The following is a 20,069-nucleotide window of genomic DNA, read 5'->3' on the forward strand; positions in this document are numbered from 1 at the left end:
AATGGTTTTAAAGTCTTTATGTGCCCATATATTAAATGTAGCTAAAATATCTCGTAAGTGCTAATGTGTAAGGAGAGCTTTTAGAATTAAAACTGCATCACAGCATGAGACATGAATATCTGATCAGTCATTCATTAATGCAGCTGAAATAGGTCACTGTCTTATGATTAGCACATACTAACCCCTCTATTAGTTTTATTTTATAACTTATAAATGAAAGATAATTTCTGTAATATGTATAATATTATCTGGGTATCATATAAATGTCTTGCTATTAACACCACTTGATAACCTTTGCCTGAACCAATATATTTAATTGGTGTTGACGATCAATAATTTTCTATTTGAATCAATTATTTTATAGCAAACTCGAACCACTTTCTTCTACTCTATTAAAAATATATATAATATATATTTTCCCTTTCCAAGTTTAAAACATAATGTTTCAATTGGTTTCCCTAATGCTTACAAAAAAAATTTGGATTTCTTTTTAAATAAATATATTATGTACACTTTCATTTTTATTGATTACATGTGTTTCAATTGTTATTCCAATTACTTCTTTTACAGTGTTCACATCAGCACAGTTTGGTCAATAGGCATAAATTCAGGCTGACTCCTGGGCCTATTACTTTTAATGCTTCCCTCTTTCTGTTTTTGAGACTTACAGCAGACTCCTTTTCATTTCCCCTTCTTAAGAATTAGAATCAGGCCTTTCTGAAAATTCCAGGTTCTGTTCAGTGGGTAACTCTCTTAGAGACAAGTATGGTACTAGAAGTGTTTATTACTGATGTATTCCTTTAAGAGTATATTTTAAGTCGATAGATAACAATATTTCATAATATTGTCAGTTTAATTTTAACATTATTATATTTTCACTATTTGATTTTATAATTGCATCTCTTTGAATATATTTATTCATAACATAATTAGCATAACTGCGTATTCTTCCTTATAAAAACGGTTTCAAAAATAAAAACACTGACATTACTACAAACAACAGAATCACTGAGTGAAGTAAAACTTTGTTTTCTTCTAATTCCTATAAGTTGAAATCCAACAGCAGTGTGGTGGGAATGGTCAAATCTGGGTGTAGGCAACAAACGAATGCTTTTTCTATAGAGGAATGTTAATCAATAATAACATTTATTAGCACTTGGTCTGCTTTTAATTATCATTAGGAGTCAGCAAATTCAATACTGCCTGTAAAAAATAATTACCCCTAAATCTTTTCTTCATCTAATTTGTAAACAATTACTTGTATTGCTGAGTTTTAATTACACACAAAAATATGTTTCATATCACCACATATACATTAATTATCTTTAATAAACATTTTTTGTACTTGGAGGTTAGAGAACTCTGTTGAACATCTAGCCTAGAATAGGCAGACTCAGCTATACATGACGCTTTCAAGAGGAAATTTGTAATGGTTCAAAATTGGCTAGCTTTCTTCTGGTTCAGATTGTGTCTCTAATCCTAGTGGTACCACATATCCTTGTTCATAAACAACAAATTCAGATGAACAATGAATACAGCTATTGTAAAGCCAAAGATGCAGAACTTGGGTTCCTCCAGTTCTGTTCCTTCTGCCATGTGACCATGCTGCAGAATACTGGTCTAAATGCATAAAGATTTCCCCACAAAAGCTGCTCATTGTTGAGCTGTGTGCACAGCAAAGAGAAACTTTGGGAAGTTAATTGTAGCCTGTGATGTGTTATGTTATCCAAAAGATAATGTGAATACCAAAGATTCTGCCTAGATTTTGTGATTTGCTTTATGTGATTTTTCATTTCTGAGTTATTATTCTTTTCCCCCCTGGGATAAAGAGGCCTGGTGCATGAAATTCCTGCATGGGGGAAGGGGTCCCCGCAGCCTGGCCTGCACCCTCTTGCAATCCAGGACCTTTCGGAGGATGTCCGATTGCTGGCTTAGGCCTGCTCTCACAGGGTTCCCTGTGGATTGTGCCTAAACCGGCAGTCAGACATCCCTCTCACAATCTGGGACCACTGGCACCTAACTGCTTGCCTGCCTGCCTGATCACCCCTAACCACTCACCTGCCTGTCTGCCTCACCACCCCTAACCACTTGCCTGCCTGATTACCCCTAACCACTCTGCCTGCCTGCTTGATCCCCCCTAACCGCTCTCTGGGGGGCGGGGCCAGCCAGGACAAGGGGCCATTGTCGTTCTGGTCATTACACTGTTTTGGTTGCTGGGCTTTTATTATATAGGATATTAAGCTTTAAAACTGCTTCTGAAGATTGATAGCAGATATTGTGTAGAAGACCATTAATTTTTCAATGTCAGTAACAACAACACATAAGAAAGTGGAATTTCCATATACAAATTAAGAATCACATTTCAAATAAGGATACAAAAAAAATGAACACACTTGTCTCCAAACAGACTTGTTTCCAAAACTATATATTTATTCCAAAGCAACAATTCAAGTGATATCAAAGTTTTCTATCATTTAGCCATTTTCTCCAGCTTTTGTTGTTTTTTTCAGAATAAGAATATTTCAAACTTTTTTTTTAATTGCCAGGTTATATATATTAAACTGTGGAAATATAGAAAAGCCAATGGAATCGATCCAGAAGAAGCAAGGTCATTGACAGATAAAGACACTGCTCTACTAGCAATTTCTGGAATTTATCATGAAATGGGAATTTTAGGAATCTCTGCTAAACTCATTTTATAAGATTTTCCTATTAATTTGCATATATGTTGCTTTGTGGTAAAAACAATTCAATATTATAATTGTCAGAAAATCTTCTTTGACCAGTTATGAGTAAAGACAGAATAAAATTTGAAGTAAATTTTCTAATGAGCATAAATATGTGAAGATCACTGAACCATTTAAGGAAGGCATGAGCACAAGAAATATTATAATGTCACATTACTGTGACAGCAACTTGTAAGTTTTCGCTTTTTATTTTCATCAAGACAAGGTGATTAATATGTTTTGGAACTATTAATCCATTAATTTTATCTTTAATGTTTACTTGATATAAGTTTATATTTTACCAGTATGATTATATGTTCAAAGTTCAAAATATTATCATTGTCTGAATTTCTTTGCTGGTCATTCCTGTTTTTCTTGCTGAAAATCTGATATTATCTTCAATCATTAAAAATATTTTATATAATCAGAAATCTTTTTAGCTCAGTATAATATTTAGATAATTCATATTTACATTTTTAAGATTTTCCTGGGTCCCTTGAGGAGAAGGGGATACATTTAAACAGCTCAAGAACTTTTTTCATTGCTCCCAGGATGTGCAATTTCTTTAACATAAGGCCCTCTCACATTACCTTTTCTGCACCTTATCATGTCTTTCCCCTTAGCCCTTTCTGGCATTACTTTGGTGTCCTTCTGTACTCAGAATTTATTAAATCGTTTTTTTCTGTGGGTGGAAGTGGGATGCTCTCATTTGGGGGTAAGGGGGTGCTAGTCCTAGTTGTGGGGTTATCTGACCACAGCTAATCTCCTTCTGTTTGAATTCCTCAATTTCCTGCTCCCCCAGCTCCTGCCACACTGTCACAGTTATCCTATATAATAAAGAGGTAATATGCAAATTGACCCTCACACCATCACAAAGATGGCTGCCCCACATCATCACAAGATGGCTGCCACAAGATGGCTGCCCCATGTTGTCACATGATGGCTGGCAGGGGAGAGCAATGGGGGTGATCAGGCTGACAGGGGAGGGCAGTTGGGGACAATCAGGCCAGCAGGAGAGGGCATTGAGGGCAATCCGGCTGGCAGGAGAACAGTTAGGTGTCAATCAGGCTGGCAGGGGAGTGATTAGAAGGTGATCAGGCTGTCAGGTTAGGGGCAATCAGGCAGGCAGGCAGGTGAGTGGTTAGGAGCCAGCAGTCCCAGATTATGAGAGAGATGTCTGACTGCCGGTTTAGGCCCGATCCTGTGTGGGATCGGGCCTAAACCAGCAGTCGGACATCCCCCGAGGATTCCTAGATTGGAGAGGGTGCAGGCTGGGCTGAGGGATACCCTCACCCAGTGCATGAATTTCATGCACTGGTCCTCTAGCTTGCAATAATTATGTTAGATTTGGAGATCCCTCTCCTTCCTTCTCGCTTACATCTTAGTGGGAATTTTCTGGAATTCCCTGATTCTGTCTCACTCATGGGGTAAACCGTAGGGGTCTGTTTTCATTCCCATTGTTGTTATCTAATGTTTTAGATGAAGGAGTAGAGAATTAGCTCAAGGCCACTTCCTTGTTTCTGTGGAAAACAGAAATGCTAACAATATTTTTTAAAAGAAAATTATAGTCAACAGTATGACTCAGAAAATAGCTATAGTTGAAGGAAGACAAATGGCCGAAGAACCAGGTAGTCAAATTTTGACTTATTTTAAACTAGGAAGGAGATAGTTAATGTCTAAAATTTAAAAATATTTAGAAACCTGGAGGTAAGGGTCAGAAAAATTAAAAATTCAACTTGATAAAAGTGAGTACCTGTGGGAAGCAGGCAGGATGGTAGAGGAAAGGTGGAATAGGGCTCTTTAATTTCTTTATAGGCTACTAGGGACCCAGTGCACAAATTATTGCACCTTGAAAGGAACTGTGGGCCACGAGGCTGTGGTGGGCACAGGGGCAGGTCTCTGGCCATCTTCTATGTCCCCGCCCAGCCCCTTCCACCACAGCCCCTGGTCCCGTCTGCCAGGCAGCCCTACTCCCACTGCCACCACTCCCATGTGCTGACTGCGCCAGCTCCTCTTGCACCCGCTGACAGCATGGAGTGATTGGGGCCAGTGCCAGCAGCAGGTGTGAGTGGGGCCAGCGCTATCAGCGGGTGCAAGCTGTGGCTGCCAGCCCTGATTGCCCCTGAGGGCTTCTCCACCTCCCCCTGCTCCTGAGGGGTGATCGGGGCAGCAGCTGCTGCTCGCACCCACTAATGGTGCCGAGTGATCCGGACTGGCCCTGGGCACTGGCTGCAGGTGCGAGCGGGGCCGGTGCCAGCAATGGATGTGAGTGGGGCTGTCATTGGCAGTGGGTGCGAGTGGTGGCTTCCAGCCCCAATCGCCCCTCAGGAGCAGGAGGAGGTGGAGAAGCGGGTGCAAGCAGCGGCTCCAGTGCCAGCTGCAGGCGTGAGCAGGCCTGGTGTCGGCTTCGGGTGTGAGTGTGGTCGGCAGCAGGTGCGAGCACTGGGCGGGACCACATTGCGTGGGAGCAAAGAATTTTTAGTAACCATCAGAGGCTCGCCCTGATTACAGCAACCAGAGCTCTGCCTTGGTCTGGCACCCCTGCTCACCTGCTCCATCATCCCACCGCGGCCAATGCACACCATGTTCCGCACTCTGCCTCCTGCTGCCAACACCCACCATGTTCTGCACGTGCCCCCTGGTGGTCAGCACAATAATTTGTGACTGGTTGTTCAGTTGTTCCACCATTTGGTCTATTTGCATATTAGCCTTTTATTATATAGGATTCTTTATTACTTATGTTAGACTATGTGCACATGTTGCTATATTCTTTCTGTTACCCCATTGCTCTGTCTCCTTTTGCCTCTGTCTCTGTCTCTCTTTCCTTTTTCAAGCCATCTATCTCAGACCTGCTTTGGAGTGCTCTGGCCCTGGAATAAGAAAATAGGGAGACTGGTCTCACATGTAGCTGATGAGAGGATTTTACGGCTGTCATGACACCCTCCTGGCCACCAGGAGAACTAAGGCCACGGACAGGCGTTCATTTAAATGTAAATGAACTTTACTTTACTTCAAAGACATTATGAATTATTTAAAAACATCTGAAAAAGGCTTTTCTTGTGATTTCTAATAATTTAAGTTACTTTAGAATATTTTCAGTTTAGAAAATCCCATGATCAGTTCTGAGACTTTCTCTAAACATATTTAATTACCACTTACATATACACCCACATCAATGCACATTATAATTGGGATATGTGTTTTAAACATTTAGTTACTGACTAAATTCATTGATCTCCTCAGTAGTCAATCATTCTGGAGGCAGATTCGTGTACTTCCGTGTAGCTTTGTCATTACTATCCCAGGCAGACTTAACTTTTTGCAGATGACAGCTGGACTATGACCATTTAAGGATTTTTTAGTAAATGAACTTCTGCAATCATTTTTAGAGAATTGCTTTGGATCTTTTTTTCTCTCACTCATATTAAAACAGTACATCTCATATTAATAAGGTTTGATAAGTTCTGTGAAATTTCATTCACTAATATTTGGAACATTCAAAATCTATGATATTTTGTCTAGTAGGTCTGAGAATTAAGCCCAGTTCAAGGCATAATACGTTGGCATTTATAAGAGATATGGTCATTTACAATGAATGATAAAATATTAATTGAAGGGACTTTTTCTTAATACTTTCTCTCAATACTAGAATACAGTTCTACTTTACTTTAATCATAGCCTGGAAGCCATGCTACGGTTTCTCCTTTTGCAAAAATATGTAGGTGATGTGGTTTAGTGCATTTCCAAATACATGCAAAAACTTATAAACAAATACGGATTTTTCAGCAGATCTTTTAGTCCCTGAGGTATATTGCCAAATCAGCTTTTGGCACTGCTAATTCTTGATTTTATTTTCTCGCTGTCAACTCCAGTCTTGGGAGGGCATACAACTGATATGTCTTCATCAGCCCTGAGTTTCCCTCACGGCTGCCTTCTGATGCTGATTCCTAGCCTATGGTACAGATCCCTCGACTTCTGGAATTCTACTATAGATGCCAAACTGCATTCTGTACTCTTCCTTTGGTTTCTGCAGTGGATGATTTTAGAGTTATAATCTTTCCTACATTTTCAGTATTATCTCTCACTTTTGCATTTTATAATATTTTAAAACATAAGAATTCAACTCCATTTGTATTTTCCAAGAGACCAATAAACAAATGACTTTGTTTTTATTTAAAATTTAAGAGATAGTTTTTAAAATATATAATCTATAGTCACAGGAATTACTAGTAAACATGGTCTCCATAGGAAATACTTTATTCCTACAATTATCCACTTTCTATACCCATTCATGTAAGTCTGTCTACTAAGCTGCCTCCAATGTCCCACAGCTGGGCAGTAGCAGGACCCAAAGTCAAGCTTGGTTTTTCTGATTACAGTGCCCAGTCAAGATACTGAATCATCATAATCCTATTTAGACCATGACCTTGTCTTCCTATAGCAAATTGTGTCTTGTGAGCCTATTCTTCCCAAAACACCATATAATCTGCCACTACCTATCTGCTCAAATGCACACTACCTACTTTTATTTTGTATTCTATACTTCTTTCAGGTCTTCAAATACTTCATGCAGTGTTATTCTTCTTGGCTAACTGTTTTCTCTTCCATAGTGCTCTATTTTTCTCTCCTGGCCACATATGCATTGCCAAGCCAACTCATATCCAGGTCTAGTAAAATAATTTTATCAGATTCCATGCTTGTCTTTTATTTCTATAATAGGTTAGAATATAGATAGGTATGTATATCTCATAATCTCCATATAATTAAATCTCTACTTCTTTAAAGTCTGTTTTTCCCATTTAATACAAGTTCTTATGTATAAATCATAGTGCAAGAAAATAACCAAAGTTGAAGATTAAATGTATTTTAATATAAGCTCCTTAAGAATAGACATTTTTTTCTCCTATTACCTTTTTTTATTGTTTAAGGTATTACAAATAGTAGTACATATATCTCTCTTTTTTCCCCCACTGACCTCCCCCCGGCCTTCCCTACCCCCCGGGACTTGCCCTTGTCCCCTCACCCCTAATACTCTTTATATACACAAATTCTAGACATTGTTTAGTATGTAATAACAATACATACTTGTTCAATAAGGAAATGTCTTTTATAAATCTCCTACTAAAATTTAAGCATTTGTAATTAAAATAGCTCAAATATATCTGCTACAGTTTTAAGAAACTTTCCCAACCTAAATCTTAAAACTACTCTTACACTGAAATGTTTTTGAAATATGTATTTATTTTTTAGCATTTCTGTCAATTATCTGGTGATCAAATATATTAGTAATAATTTTTCTCTCACCATTAAAAGTTTCATAAAAGCATGTAAATCTAACATTTATTAACTGCAGATCTCCATGCAGTTGTTCGTGTACTCATCTGGAGTAAAATGATGATTACTAGTCATAATGCTAATTCAAGATTACAAGATTCTGTAGTAACTCCTAGGAATCATAGACAGGTTTAAATTGTGCTTATCAATTCTAATGGCAATAATAATAATAGCTGTTATAAGCGGTTCACGCACAGATACAGATACCATTTCATTCCCTCGTCACCATAACTCTGAGAAACAGGCATTGCTATCCCCCTTTGACAAACTAAGCTGCCTCCAATGTCACACAGCTGGGCAGTAGCAGGAACAAAAGTCAAGCTGGGCTTTTCTGATTACAATGTCCAGTCTCTTAAGAACTACTTACAGTCAGTTCACAGGGGTCAGAATTAGATGGACTAAGGTTCTTAGACCAAGCCTCTCAGAGAATCTATGGCATACGGGGGTGCAGGACTTGGGTTCAGCTTTTTAGGATTAGGGGGAAAAACACATGTACCTATCAAGATAACTCCCTCAGGGGCAACTTGATCAGACTCACAAGAGATTTGCTTACAGACCAGGATGGCAATTTCTTATTTTACCCTGAGAATTATTACTATTAAGCTGGCTCCAATACTCATGCTTGGATGTTTGTATACTTTTTATGAGAAATTCTACGCTAGGCTCTAAAGTCCGAATCCTTTGAGAACTGAATCGATTAGCTTGAGTGACTAGGCGAAACTGGCATACAGCTAGTGGCTTTATGAGGGCTTTCTCTGGATGGTGCTGATAACTAATATCTCCTAAGACATATTCCTCTAAGCTAGTTCTTTCACATGGTTCTTAGCTAATTGTAGAGAATATTGTCTTTCTATTCACCCTTTCCTTCCAATATTTAAATTGAAAAAGAGATTTGCTCTCTATAATAAAATGGTTGCCATTCAGTCTTACAGGTTGAAAAATACAATTTCCTCAGATTTTTCAAAGCAGCTCTTCCCTACAGGGCCAGATAACCGTTAACCAAACTCACAGGACTGACACATACATTTGGAATATTATTCTACGCAGTATTTTAAAATGCAGACACAAGACCTACAGGAGTAGCATACCCTTAGAATGTACCATCTAGTGCATTCTTCTAAAGGTAGAATAACAAAAAGAAAACAAATCAAACTCATAAAGCTGCTGGATGAGCATATAATATGAATATTATCATATATATATATATATATATATATATATATATATATATATATATATACACACTAAATGTTTAGTGGCACCAGAATAAAGGATGCTTCATTTGTCCTATACATTTGGAATGCCCTTAACAATGAGTCTCCATGAACTGAAATATAGGGGAACTTTTGGGTACACAGACACTACATTAGATTGCCTGGATTCAGACCCTTATTACATAATTTATTAAGAGAAGTTGGATGTTGATCTATTTGTACTTACGTTTCCTCATCTGTATTATGGAGTAATATATTATAGAAGCAAAAAACAGATGGTTCAGTTAAAGAAGCATTAATGGAGGGACTATATAGAGAGGTCTGTTTGGGTTTCAAAGGAAAAAACAACAACCAAGGAATGATGAGGTACAAAAAAAACTAACCATAGAGATAAGCTCTCACCATTACTATGATTGAAGGCATGAAGGAGACAAATAAAGTAGTTGGCAACCAGTAGTAATGGAACTATAAATTCGGGCCACATAGCAGAAGCTGATTTCAAGGAAGGGTGCATCTAAGTAAGAAATGCAATGGCTAAGCAGGAACACTATTGGAAAAATATCCTGACTGCTCTCTCTTTTCTCCCACACACCTCATACCATTGCCTCCCTTTGGCTAACAGAGCATAACTAGAGGTAAAGAATGGGTTAGGTAAAGTCAGGAATAATCTAAATATCCTGTATGTGTAGGGACTTAAGAGGTTGGTAGAGAAACGTGTGGAAAAAATGTGTATGAAATTGTCCACAAGCTTTCTATTTGGGAAGAGAAAACCGAAACTAGAATGTTTGTGCAAGTGAAGCTGATATAATATAATTTGTAGCACATGAGGCAAATCAGGTAAGGGGACATACTGATCTTATCAGCTCCTCAACTCCTAGGCCTCTCTGCTCAGTCATAGAGCATGCTTCCAACATCAACCCCTCTACAATTTCATTTTGTCTCCTGGTGCTATAGACTTGATGAGGAATGCTAGGAATTTCTTCCCGAACACCATATTTCCAGGAGGCAATAAGACCTAAAGGATATATCTATTTATATCTATATGTCTAAATACATATCTATATTTTTATCTATAATGCCCCCCCCCACACACACACACACAAAATAAAGAGTCCTAATGAGTATTCCAAGTCAGTGGATACCCCTCCTCCCTTAGGTCATTGAGGCCCTCAAGTTCCTTCCATCTAATTTCTCTGTTATCCCCTGAAGAGTTGTATTTGTCTGCATGACCAAAGGTATATTGTAGGCACCTGCCTGTATTAGCTTCTTGGAAGGGGAAAGTGTAGGGGAGCATGCTCACTGCTTCACAGTGCAGGCATAAAATTAATACCTATCACTTCTGTTCATATTCTACTGCCAACAACTTTATCACTTAATCTTATCGCCAAACCTAATGACAAGGGAAGCTAGGCCTTACAGCACAGCTAAATAGGTGATATACCTAAATATTCTGAAAGTTATTATTACAGAAAGAATAAGGGAGTGAATGCTGTTTGACAGCCATCCTTGCTGCTCTTTGAAGGAATAATTAATGCTGAGATGTGACCTTACATGTTTCAGTTTATATAAAGAATGTATTTCAAATGTTTCTTAGCTATGCATTATTTAGCTCAAGGTAATGAAGCTTAAATGGGCTATAAAGGATATGATGAAAGTGTATAGGAGGGTGTATTGAATGTACATTTAAGGATTTAATAGCTCCCCCCAAAAAAATATTACCCCTTCATCTCCCTTCCTCTTGGCAACGGGTGTTTTTCTTCCCTTTCATTGTTCCTGTATGTTATATTCATTCTTTTTCTCTCTGAAGATCACTTATGTGTGCTCCACTTGAGTGTACAGATTCCTGGTTGGCTCAATTGAATAAATATTCTATTTCAATTCTCATCACTTACGTCAGCACTTACTAGCACAGGCTAGTACCATGTGCTCCACTACCCATTAATTGGTTATGGGAGGGAAATGATATGAGAGGATTATATGATGAAACTGTCCCATTGACACATTTCCTATGATAAGTCTTTCTAATTTATTATTGTGCATCCCTTGCTGGGGTCACATCTCTAAGCATTAATTGTTTAATTAGAGGAAAAATGCACTGACATATCTTGTAAGTGTTAAATGAAAGGCCTCAAATCAGAGCCATCCATTTAGAGCACAGGCACACCACTGTGGTTCCCATGGGCTGTGATGGCTTTGGGCAGGAGTACAAGCTAGGGTGCACTCTTGCAGATGAGTTGAGATTTGAACAGGTTAAAATGGAAGGAATAGGTACTCAGAGAGTAGTGAGTAGAAGAGGTAAAGACACATAGATGAGCAAATCCTTAGGCACAGAAAAACCAGATCTTGTGACAGCAAAAGAGATCATATAGGTAAACAATAAATGAACGACAGAAACATTCCCACGACATTAAATACTTTGCCTGTAGTATTCTGATGCTTTCACAGATATTTTAAAATATCATTTTACTTAATCTTTAAACAGCCTTGTAGTTGATTGCATATGACTCATTTTTTTATATATATATGCTGAAAGAACAGTCAAATAGCTGGCAAGTGACAAAAGCAGAATTTGAAGTCCATTATTTTGACTCACATGCAGTGGATCATAGCATTTACCCAACATGAAAAACCCTGTTTACTTTGTCTGGCTTGGATTCATTCAATCAAGGCTGTCTAAATGTTCTAGGACATCTAACTGTAATGTAGACGGGTATACTATGTTCCCAGTGGCTTCCTCAAGTTGCACCTTGATTATGGCAGCCATGGCAAGCCATTTTATGGCAGGTACTTGCCAAAAATATTCAAAGAAGAGTTCACCATTGCCCTACCCAGTTTGGTTCAGTGGATAGAGTGTCAGCTTATGGACTGAAGGGTCTAGGGTTCGACTCCGGTCAAGGGCACATGCCTGGGCTGCAGGCTTGATCCCCAGTAGAGGGCATTCAGGAGGCAGCCGATCAATGATTTTCTCTCATCATTGATATTTCTATCTCTCCTTCTCCCTTCCTCTCTGAAATCAATAAAAATACATTAATAAAAAGTTCACCATTATAGTCAACACTGCATGGATATTTATGGAAAGCACTGACGCATAAATAAAGCAGCTTTCCAACTTTAAGTATTACTTATTGTTTTGACTTTCTGTAGCAGTGTTGACCTCCTTTTGTAAGGAATTTTTTTAGATGAGGATTAATCTCCATTTCTAAGACTCCATACACTCTGTGCAGGGATGTTTTTCTTTTTCTTTTTTTAAATATATTTTATTGATTTTTTACAGAGAGGAAGTGAGAGAGATAGTTAGAAACATCGATGAGAGAGGAACATCGATCAGCTGCCTCCTGCACATCTCCTACTGGGGATGTGCCCGCAACCCAGGTACATGCCCTTGACCGGAATCGAACCTGGGACCTTTCAGTCCACAAGCCGACGCTCTATCCACTGAGCCAAACCGGTTTTGGCAACAGGGATGTTTTTCGATAAGGATGTCCCCCCCACCCCCTTTAAAGACTCCATACTTAATTTAAATTTAACTGCTTCATTTAACATATAAATTAAACAAATTTATAATTATTAATAATAAATTATTATTTCAAAGCCTATAAAATTTAAACTTTCACCAGACAGTTTTAGAAAGAGTGGAAGTCATCGTGTAAAAAAAATCTTAGCATTTAAAAAACTAAATTTATTTCATGCATTTGCTTCATTCTGTTTGGGTTGTTTTTCCTATTGGGAAGATAGTGGCTGCTGAAAGTTAACGTGTTGTTTTAAAAAATTAAAAGGAATATCCATGTTTATAAGAGCATTAAAATGAACTGTGTGCTGTACCTTGCTTTTAATGGTTTGTTAATACATATTTCAGAGAGCAGATACAAAAGAGCATGAATTACTCTTCTTGTGTGTTTATTATATTGTATTCCTTAACATATATTAGGAATACCCAAGTGTGCATAGTGCCATATAGAGTGAATAAAGCTAGGTTGACAATTAGCCTATGTCCCGGGGCGGAATTCACAGTGTGTACCCAGTGCATAAGTGTGAGTTGGCCTCTGCACTTTCTGCTAATGATTAAAGGGAGGCCAGTAACAGTTGAGCAGGATTGCAGAAGGAAACTAGGTTTATTGTGGAGACAATTACATAGTATGATTCACAGATTATATGACATAACTCCCTTCATCCTCAAAGCACTAAAAACAGTACAACAGACTCTAAATTCACATCTCCAAGCTGCTTCATACAAATTTTGACTCTGGTTCCTCTCCTCATAAATGCAAGACCCAGCTGGCTCATGTAAAACACACAGCGCTTTCTCAGCAGAGCACCGTGGAGCCCACCTTCTTTGTAACATCAGATTCCACGTGGGCGAAGAGGTGGTAGACTTACCACTGTTCTTGGAATTAACCACTTGCCAGCTTTGAATGAGGTGTCTGTGTATGGGTCTCTTATTTACAGTGAGCACTCAGTTTTTCCATTTGTATTTATAAGGGATAATGACTAACTCTGGGAGAGAATGCAATCATCCAATGATATAATGTATGGGTAGTATCTCACAGAATAGGCGTTTAATAAATATTTGCTCAGTATGAGAAAAACATTTCTATAATGAAGAATCTAGTTTTCAGGGACAGAAAGTTTTCAGATGAGTGACTATGGGAACACCCTCACTTCTGATGAAAAAGAACCAGTCTTCATTACTCTCACTTTATTTTTTCTCCACATGTTTTTAATCCAGGTATCATTTAGCAATATATTCATCTATTTTGTATTTTTACGACTTTTAAAATAATCATGTAATCATGCTAAAAACCTTACTCAACGATGCAATCATTAGGCCATATGTTTAAATTTTTAAGAAGCTGTCAAATGATTTTCCTAAGTGGTCCTGACATTTCCATCAGGAACTTATGTAAGTTTCAGTTGCTACATATCCTCACTAGCACTTTGTATGGCTCAATATTTTATTTTATTTTATTTTTTATGTCTCAATATTTTAAATGCAATGAACTGATATCTCGTGGTTTAAATCTGCCTGTTCCTAATGGTTAATGATGTTATGCATCACTCATTTGCATATTATTGGCCATTCAAATATCTTAATTTGTGAAAATATAGTTCAAATCATTTATCCTATTTTAATGAATTGCATTGAGTTATAAGTGTTATTGATATTGTATTCAGGATATATATAAGTCTTCTGTGGCTTGCATCTTCTTAATTGTATCTTTTGAATAGAAGATTTCAAAGTGATCTACATACAGACTCAGTGCAATCACTACTAAAATCCTATGGAATTTTTCACAGAAATAAAAAAAAAACAATCCTAAAATTTGTATGGACCCAAATATTACAAAACAACTCTGAGGAAGAATAGAACTGGAGACATTACCCATTCTGATTCCAAAGCTGTAGTAATCAAACAGTATGGTATTGCCAGAAATAAACCTTTGCATATATCTGGTATGATAAATTAATTTTTAATAAAAGAGCCAAGAATATACAATGGAGAAAGGATAATCTATTTATAAATGGTGTTGGTAAAATGAGACAGCCACTTGGAAAAAAAGAAAAAGAAAAGAGAGAAAGAAAATGAAATGGCCCCCATCTTACACCACTCACAAACATTGACTTGAAAGGGATTAAAGATAAACATAAGGCATAGAAATATAAAAACTTAGAAGAACCAAGAAGAAGCTCCATGACATTGATCTTGGCAATGAGTTTTAGGTAAGATATTAAATGCACTGATTCTGACAGGACTTTAGGTCGGGGTGGTGCTGTATCGTTTTCTGGGACTGACTGGCCATAGAAGTTTTGAACAGACCATCCAACCTCAGAGGGAAAGCAGGGGAGGGGATGGGGAGTAAGAGATCAACCAAAGGACTTGTATGCATACATATAAGCATAATCCATGGACACAGAGAGTAGGGCTGAGGACATGTGCTGGAGGGTGGGAATGGTTGGGGAGAGGTCAATGGGGAAAAAGGAGCCATATGTAATACTTTAAACAATACAGAATTTTTTAAAAAAGAAATTAAATGCACAAGCAGCAAAGACAAATATCAGTGACACCACATCAAACAAAATAGCTTCCACACAGGGGAAAAAAAAGAAAGGAAGGAAGGAAGGAAGGAAGGAAGGAAGGAAGGAAGGAAGGAAGGAAGGAAGGAAGGAAGGAAGGAAAGGAGGAAGGAAAGTCAGTCTACAGAATGGGAGAGAATATTTGCAAACCATACACTGTATAAGAGGTTAATACCCAAGGTACATAATTATTAAACTCATACAACTCAACAACAACAAGCTGAATTTTTATAAAATGGGAAAACATACAAATGGCCAAGAAGTGCATGAGAAGATGCCCAACATCACTAATAATCAGGAAAATGCTTATCAAAACCACAAATATATCTCACCACATACTTGTTAGAGAGCCTATTATCAAGAGGACAAGAGATAAGTATTGGAAAGACGTGAAGGAAAGGCAACTTGTGCTCTGTTGGTGGGAATGTAAATTGGAGCAGCCACAATTTTGAGGTTTCACAAAAATTAAAGTATCATATGATCTAGCAATCCCTCTTCTGTGTATATATCCAAAGGAAATGAGGAAATAAAATTATCTCAATAAAATATCTGTATTATCATATTTATTGCAGCATTTTTTACAACAATCAAGAAAAGGAGACAATCTAGGTCTCCATATCAATAAATGAGTGGATAAAAATGTGGTACATATATATACACACACAGAGACACAGAAATATTATTCGTACACGAGAAAGAAGGCAATCCTGCCAATTGCAACATCATGGCTGGAACTTGAAGGCATTATGCTAAGTGAAGAAAGTCAAACAGAGAATGATAAATACTGTATAACAGGACATATGTGGATTATTAAAAGGAAAAAAAAGTCTAACACATAGAAACAGATAGTAGAGAAGTGGTGGCCACGGGCTGGGAGTAGGGTGGGAAAATAGGAAGAGGCTGATGAAAGGGTACAAACTTTCAGTCTAAGGGCAACAAGGTCTGAGGATCTAATGTATAACATAGTGAGCATAATTGATAACACTGTACTGTATAACTGAAATTTGTTAAGAGAGAACTTATTTGTTCTCACCAAACAACATTGGTAAAACTATACACACACACACACACACACACATGAAATGATGGTTGTTTTAATTAACTAGAATAGGAGGAATCCTTTCAAATGTATACGTATATAAGATAATCATGATATGCATTTTAATATCTTACAATTTGATTTGTCAATTAGACATCAATAAAGTTTAAAAGATAAAGATAAAAACCACAGTGAGATATATTTTTATTAAATTTATTCATATATATTTACTCATATATTTCTTTTTTTTTAATATATTTTATTGATTTTTTACAGAGCGGAAGGGAGAGAGATAGTTAGAAACATCGATGAGAGAGAAACATCGATCAGCTGCCTCCTGCACATCTCCCACTGGGGATGTGCCCGCAACCCAGGTACATGCCCTTGACCGGAATTGAACCTGGGACCCTTCAGTCCACAGGCCGACGCTCTATCCACTGAGCCAAACCAGTTTCGGCTACTCATATATTTCTTGTCATTGTATTCTTGATTTCAGTTTTGAATTATCATTGTTCATATACAAAATCACAATTTATTTTTCATATGTTGATGTTTTATCCTGTTACCTTACTCTCTTGTTTGCATTAATGTATTTATGTGTGTATGTATGTGTGTATTCCGTAGAATTCTATGCAAGTAACATTTTATTGGCTATGAATATGGGCAGTTTTACCTCTTTCTTTACAATTTTGTTATATTTGTTTTCTTGCTTAATTGTAGGGGTAGAATTTCCAGTACTATGTTGAACTGAAGAGGTGAGAGCAGACTTTTTCTCTTTTCTGAACTTAAAGGGAAAGCATTCAGTCTTGCATTACTGAGTAGATTTGTCATAGATACCCTTTTCTAGTTTAGAAAAAATATTTCTATTTCATGTTAGTTAAGAGGTTTTATCACAATGGGTGCTGAACATTGTTGAACCTTTTACTGCATCTGTTGTTGTATATGATTCATACTTATATAACTCATTATCTAAATGATGAATTACATTGATTCTGGATTGGATTTAAACAAAAGCTCACCTGAATTTAGTGAATATTTTCAATATGTTGCTAGGTTGGGGTTTCTAATATTTTGTTGATGACTTTGCATCTATATTTACTAGGGGTATTGATTTGTGGTTTACTTTGCTTGTGTTATCTGTACTTGGCTTTGATACAGGGCAACAGTGGCCTCATAGAATGACTTGGGAAATATTCCTTCCTGCTGTATTTTGTGAAAGACTTTTGGCAAGATTGGTATTATTTCTCCTTTAAATGGTTATTTTTTTAATGTGTTTTTATTGATTTTAGCAAGAGAGGAAGGTGGAGGGAGAGAAAGACAAACATCAATTAGAGAGAAACATCAACATTGATTGGCTGCCTTCTGCACTCCCCCTACTGGGGATGGTGCTTGCAACCTGGGCATGTATCCCAATGGGGAATCAAACCTGCAACCCTTGTGTGTATGAGAGGATGCTCAACTAAGCCACACCAGCCAGGGCTCTCCTTTAAATGTTTAATAAAATTTACCAGTAAAGACATCTGGGTCTGGACTTTTTAAAATTTAATTAAATTTATTTTGGTGGCCTTAATAAAATTATATATGGCAGTTGCATAAATAGATTTTACAGTTATAAGCAGGGAAACACAATTTTTTCTTGCATTATTATTTATTCTTGTATTAATTTTTTTCCCATACAAACAACTGTAAACCTACTTTTTCTCATCCCTGTTAATTTCAAGTGTACAATCCTATGAGGCATCATCAGTCTATTGCATTGTGTTCTCACCAAAGTCAAATCTTCCACCACCATGGCTTTTTTATGGAAGGTTTTCATTATAGATTTAATGTTTTCATTTGTTAGATCTATTTAACTTTTATATTTCTTCTTGAGTCAGTTTTGGTAATATGAGACATAATGGAATTTCGCCATTTCATCTCACTTACTACATTTGTTGGCAAATACTTTGCTTAGTATTTTCTTATACTCCGTATAAGTATTGCTTATAATAGCACTGGGTGGTTCATTAATTTTTCTCTACTGCTTTTCTATTTTATGTTACAAAAAATTCGACTCTAAAATTATGATTGTCTTCTATTTGTTTATCTTCCATTTGATTACCATTATTCTTATGTTTTAAAGGTAAATTCTTAGATTTAAAATTTTTCTTTTTCACAAAGATAGGCAATTCAATCTAGAAGTTTCCTCTGATCACCAATTTAGCTACATCCCATAAACATTGCTATGTTTTATTTTTCATAAAAGAACATATCTAATTTCCCTGTTTAAAGGTTTCTTTGGACCATGGTTTTTGACATGATTAAATTTCTAAGTGCTAAATCTTAAAATATAACTTTTTAAAATTTCCAAATATCTGTGTGTTTACCAAATTTTCTTCTGTTGATGTTTCTAATTTAACTCTATTTGATAAGAGAATAATTATTTTATGTTTTTAATAGTTTAAATTTTTGAATACTTGCTTTATGGCTTAGATAATTGTCTATTTTGGAAAATATTCTATGTAAAGAGGATAGAATTCTATATTTTTTGGTCTCTGGAGCCAACATAAAAGATTCTCTTAAGATTGCTCACTATGTCTATTTTACCCAGAGTGTCTGTGAGAATTATCAAGACTATTAAAAATTACTTCATACCAGCATATCAGTCAGAGTTCAGTAATCTAACACTCATAAATAAAAGTAAAACCATTGAGGCATTACTTTTTCTTTTTTATGTCCGCACCTTAGAACCTGTTTGAAACATAATAACAGAAGGATTTCCTAGCTAAGGGATATTATTATCTTATAATTTGAATTATCAGTGGCACGTATTTATATCACATGTAAAAAAAATTTATGTGCTCATTGAGCTAAAAGAAGTTGCCAGGGAATAACATTTTATCACCAAATGTTTTTAAATTAAAAGAACACTTTGTCTACACAGATTGTCCTTAATATGTATAAATGAAAACATGGCCTGATCAATAGAAAATAAATCCTGCTAACCCAGAAAAAAATAATAATTTCAAGCAATTTTTTTCTAGAGCTTAAGTATTCAGTTTGCTAGTATTGCCTGTGTTTAATACCAACTTTCAAACCCTAAAATGTTTGGCAGTAATACAGATTAGTAATTTCTTAATCTCTTCTATTCTCAATCAAATGGGAATTATGATAGTTCCTACCTGAGATTTCTATGGAAGTGAACATAGATGTTTGAATCAGTAACTCTACCCCCTAAATCAGTTGCTTCCATTATTGTTGTGATATTATGCTATTGTGATACTCTTACTGGGAGGGATATTATCTTCCTGTCTCTGACTTTAGCAATAGATAATACTTAAATGATCTGTTTGCAGACTCAAATCCATAAGAAGAAGAAATAGCCATCTTCAAAGGGGGTTTTCATCACTTCTTTCAGAATGAAGTATGGAGTCTGGCATCATAGTTAATTCAAATGGGAATGTATCTTATTTATTATATTGTAACTGTGACATATTTAGATATACTTCTCACTGGCCATCATTATAGTTAAAAGATTAAGTCTGGTTGCAGAACATCCATAATAAATAATCTTCTCTCTCAATTTCTTCAACTTTGAGACAAATATATATCTTTCAAGTTTATTGTGACCAATAAACTTGAAAATGTTGGAAAATGAGCACTTGAGAGAGAGAACAGTTTCTTGGTGTTGACCTTTTTTTTTTA

At 36.5% G+C, this 20,069-nt stretch overlaps 1 protein-coding gene across 1 annotated transcript in view; it reads right to left on the bottom strand.

The window, feature by feature from the left end:
* The window catches only part of LOC118666854 (39S ribosomal protein L16, mitochondrial-like), a 44,156-nt gene extending 38,845 nt beyond the window's left edge, over positions 1-5,311 (bottom strand). The window contains exon 1 of the mRNA XM_036329140.1: positions 5,276-5,311. Within this exon, the coding sequence (XP_036185033.1) occupies positions 5,276-5,311 (36 nt within the window). The remainder of the gene's footprint in view (positions 1-5,275) is intronic.
* Between the last annotated feature and the right edge of the window lie 14,758 nt (positions 5,312-20,069).

The sequence above is a fragment of the Myotis myotis genome, unplaced genomic scaffold (assembly GCF_014108235.1).
Source record: "Myotis myotis isolate mMyoMyo1 unplaced genomic scaffold, mMyoMyo1.p scaffold_m19_p_12, whole genome shotgun sequence".
Taxonomy (NCBI): domain Eukaryota; kingdom Metazoa; phylum Chordata; class Mammalia; order Chiroptera; family Vespertilionidae; genus Myotis; species Myotis myotis.